Here is a 4,398-nt window from a genome sequence, read left to right on the forward strand (position 1 = left end):
GTTGTATGTGAAGTCAGCTTCAATTAAAAACTCACTAAAAAACTTTAGCCCACCACACAGATTTACCCATCCGCAGGAATGCATTATTCAATTCAATTCGGACTTTGTTTAACGAAAAAACGCTCGTGCTGAGACGAGGGAGGGATGGGTCCGGTTTAATGAAATCTACAGCAGTGCTGGAATGTCCGGACCGACCATCCTTAACCCTGATTGTAGAGTCGGGTCATCGGAAACCACCCTTAACCCGATTGTAGAGTCGTAACCCTTAACGATGACCCTTAACCTGATTGAAGAGTCGAACCTTAACGATGACCCTTAACCCGACTGTAGAGTCGGGTGATTAAAACCGACTCTACAATCGGGCGGACGGGCGGATGCCCATCTATTTTCACGCATACTCTATATATAGTCGACGATGCCGTGAATAACACAATATTCAGTTTCACCCTGTAATGTAAGCAGAAACTTGGAGCATCATGGCTGCAGTTTACTCTATTGCTGTCTTGCCCAATGGCACCAATATATCAGCATCAGCATCTCATAATGGTAAGTTTGATATATTGTAAAATTCGAATTCGGCATTTTATTAAAATGTTTTCTGTTGTAGGCGCTCTCATTTTATGCAAATAATTTTGGAAATGGTTCAGTAGATGGAACAATCAAAGGGCAACTTCTTTTGGTTGCGAGGCACAAGGATTTATGTAGCTTGAAAGCCAATTGTGATGGAGGAAAAATATTTGGCGTCCGGTGGAATAAAACCCAAAGAACTGGAGACACCTCAATGATGTTACGAAAATCTCCCTTCACATTCACAAGTGAGTGCTCTGCTGCTTTCCTCTATTTTGAACTCCAACTGTGTAGCTTTGGCATTATTATTTATTTATTTATGATGGAATAAGTTCGTGAGAGGATAAAAGGTGAATCCGTATTGTTAAAGCTCAGCAATTTAATGTTTTATTCGTTTTTTATAAATTATATGAACAAATAATTTTTGGCAAAAATAGTTTACGCACACCTTTTACTTTTTAAAACTCACAATATATGAAAAAATAGATTAGGCATACTATTTATATACCAATTTTTTAACGCATTTTTACAGCGGAATGCTAAGATGTTAAAATGGAAAAATGATCAAATATAAATATAAAAATGAGAACAGGCTTTTTTCGTACTGCAAAAAAAATTATAAAAATGGGAAAATATCATTTTTTAAAATTAATAAATTCAAATTTAAATAATTTTATATCTATAAAATCTCAATTAAATATATCAAAATTTCTCAAGAATACATGATTGGCTGCAACTGGATTTCCCGAAACTGTAATTATCTCTTCGATAACACATTTCTATTGGCCGAATTTTCTCAAGAAAACATGCATATTGGTTGAATGTAGGTAGTAACTGGAGCCGTGTTATAGTCAGTACGAGGGGCAGAACTACAAACGTCCGGGCGAGGGCTTTTACAGAGGAGCAAGAAGCCCTAGTTAAGAAATCATGGAATGCCATGAAATCAAATGCTTCCGAACTAGGGTTTAGGTTCTTTCTAAGGTAATTTTGTATTCGCAATCGCGGAAATCTGTGTGTTCCCTTCAACAAATCTTCCATAAAACAATAAAAAGCCATTGAGTTCGTCCTTGACCTGTTTCTACCCATCAGTTATATGATGTATATATATTTCCTTGATATAAATATAATGCTTTTCTTTCTGAAAAAAACGTTTATTTGGTTACAGAGTGTTTGAGATTGCGCCTTCAGCCAAACGGCTATTCTCGTTTTTACATGATACTGACGTCCCAATCGAAAAGAATGCAAAGCTCAAGGCGCATGCTATCACAGTTTTCAAAATGGTAAGACTTATTCCAGTTTTCAAAATAGTAATTTTATTAAGATCATTGTCAATGAGTGTAGCCAGAATTATTTATATAAAGTTTAAATTTCCTTATGCTAAAAAACAAAACAGAGACCCAGTTCCATACCGGATTATAATATGTAACAAAACTCAGGCAACAAATATCCAAGCTATATGCATTTTAGACGAGGCCAGACTGGCATTATAACGAAATAGACAGGGGTATTGGTGGACATGTGTTGCTTCTAATTCTATAACACATTGTATTCTCATATTGGAATGGATTTCTGACCGTGTCGAAAAACCCACAATTCCAACACAGACAAGTGTCTATCGCACAGACAATATTAAAGAACCAAATCTAGAGACCAAAACAATTATGGCAAGAAGAACTATATGTTCAGCAGGGGTTCTCGTGTTCAGGGATAAAATACTCAGTCTGTGCAATTTGAGAATCACTGGTGAACGGATATTAATTGTTGCTGTAATTTATTTTGTCTCTAGTTTGGCTTTTTACTACTATGTCTGTGCATTAGATTCTTGCCTGTCTTGGGATTTTGGCTTTTTCTTTTGTTTATGTAAATGGTCTATCTTGCACAGACACAGAAGTAAAGAAATATATGCAGAGACAGAAACAGTTACAGCAAGAAGTATGTTCATTAGTGCTTCTTAGTTACAGTGACAAAGACTTTTTCTGCATCTAAGAAACACTCCTAAACATATATTAATTATTGTTATAACTGTCTCCGTTTTTACATATGTTTCCTTACTACTATACCTGTGCAATATATACACTGTACAAAAAAAATCACAATCCCAAGACATGCATCGATCTATTGCATAAACACAACAGTAAATAAATAAAACCACAAACAAAAAGTTCAGGAGGGCTTCTTACATGCGGTGACAAAGTCTGTCTCTGCATCTAAGAAGCACTGCAGCGAGAACAAATATATGTTCAACAGTGCTTCAGAGTCTGTCACTGCATCTAAGAAGCTTTGTTAAAAGGATGCTAAATTTTAGTAATTGTTTATGTCTCTGCATTTTTTTCTTGACTACTGTATATTTGTAGTATATCTTTACCTTTGTTGGGTTTGTTTTTTTTTTCCACATTTCAGTTATGGCATATGACTGGTTTTGATCAACTTTAAGTAGATATAGACACGAATATAGAATACAACAACATGTACTCTTCTCTCTGGTATAAAGTAGGGATAACAACACAAAATCTTCATGAATCTTACTGTTAGCATATTGCAGACTTGTGAATCTGCTGTTCAACTACGAGAGAAAGGAAGGCCAACATTCTCAGAATCAAACGTCAAGGACATGGGGAAGCTTCATTTTAAATATGGAGTAGTTGATGAACATTTTGATGTAAGTGCAGAGGAAAATCTCATGAAGGGTTTTTTTCGTTCATTTTATTTAAACCCATTTCCTAAAGAATGATATTTTTGTTAAGTTAGAGTAAAGACTGAGAGAAACTTAAATTATAGCAACAAATTTGTCTCTTAAAGTACGTCCCTAGAATGATTAGAATACACTGAAATTTGCAAGATTTTGTGGAATTTAATGACATCAGTGTTCAACTCTGCATGAAATGGACAAATTTTGGCAGTGCAGCTAAATGGCCTCTAAATGCTGATGATTTGTTTTGATCTCAATCTTTTGCAGGTTGTTAAATTCTGCTTGCTCGAGACTATTAAGGATGCTGTTCCGGACATGTGGTCTCTAGAAATGAAAACTGCCTGGGATGAAGCCTATACCCAATTGGCTGAAGCTATCAAAAGCGAAATGAAGACTGTGCAACCATGAGTGCCCTGATTTTGTTTCTGAGTATGGGCAAAGTCTTGGCAACTAATCCCTCGTAGGTATTTAAGATATTGGCTTATGACGTTTCAAGAGATGATATAATTCTATTTCTTGATAACCTGAAGACCTCGTGGACAGATATTATTCGTTGTTCATAATCAGTAATAAAGCTGCATGTGTGAAGATGGTTGTCATTGAGGTTCATGAGAAGTAATTAAGAACCCTAATAACCATAATTGGCTCCTATCAGCTATACATAACGCCCTCGGTCATTGTTCTAAGATCCCTTGGTAGTTTTTACACCTGTTATAGAGTCCTGAAACTAAGGAGGTTCATTTGCACCAAGATTTCCAATAAATTGCATCAAGTTCAATTTTTGGGTAAAACCACTGTAGATTGTAAAGAGTTTAACTCATATAGATTGGGTTAACAATCTTATTGTTCTTAATTACAATTCTTTGATCAATCATTTCAGGGAATATTGTGTTGGTAATACTATTGTTCTTAGTTATTTGAACTATTTTCCGTCTTATGGATTTATTTGCAATTCCATCTCTATGAATCTATATGCAATTTTAATTTAGTAAAATTTGATTTCTTAGTGCACTTAAAACAGGGTTATCAACCATTTTAATAACTAATTTAACATCTAACTTGGTTATCAACCATTTTAGTAACTAATTTAACATCTATTGTAACCACAATATACAATTTACAATTTAGTAAAAGTTGATTTC

The 4,398-nt window shown here is 34.8% G+C and overlaps 1 protein-coding gene across 2 annotated transcripts; it reads left to right on the forward strand.

The window, feature by feature from the left end:
- Window positions 1-403: 403 nt before the first annotated feature.
- Window positions 404-4,140, forward strand: LOC149191191 (anaerobic nitrite reductase Glb1-1-like). Of its 2 annotated transcripts, none has more exons than XM_089412351.1 (6): window positions 404-546; window positions 648-815; window positions 1,395-1,548; window positions 1,733-1,847; window positions 3,110-3,226; window positions 3,524-4,140. In XM_089412351.1, the coding sequence occupies exons 1-6, from the start codon at window positions 477-479 to the stop codon at window positions 3,662-3,664; spliced, it is 765 nt and encodes a 254-aa protein (XP_089268477.1). In that variant the 5' UTR covers window positions 404-476; the 3' UTR covers window positions 3,665-4,140. The 2 variants fall into 2 exon arrangements, with proteins under 2 accessions (XP_089268477.1, XP_089268478.1); XM_089412352.1 differs by having other exon boundaries at window positions 412-546; window positions 651-815.
- Window positions 4,141-4,398: the final 258 nt, after the last annotated feature.

This window comes from Pinus tabuliformis, chromosome 3_1, assembly GCF_031772625.1.
Source record: "Pinus tabuliformis cultivar Carrire ecotype Pingquan chromosome 3_1, CPIR1, whole genome shotgun sequence".
In the NCBI taxonomy this organism is placed as follows: Eukaryota; Viridiplantae; Streptophyta; class Pinopsida; order Pinales; family Pinaceae; genus Pinus; species Pinus tabuliformis.

Excerpts from the sequence above, each read along its gene's own strand:
- LOC149191191 (XM_089412351.1), top strand. The coding sequence starts at position 477 with ATGGCTGCAGTTTACTCTATTGCTGTCTTGCCCAATGGCACCAATATA. Across the intron at positions 547-647 it reads AGCATCAGCATCTCATAATG|TAGATGGAACAATCAAAGGG; the intron begins GTAAGTTTGATA and ends GAAATGGTTCAG. Across the intron at positions 1,848-3,109 it reads CTATCACAGTTTTCAAAATG|ACTTGTGAATCTGCTGTTCA; the intron begins GTAAGACTTATT and ends AGCATATTGCAG.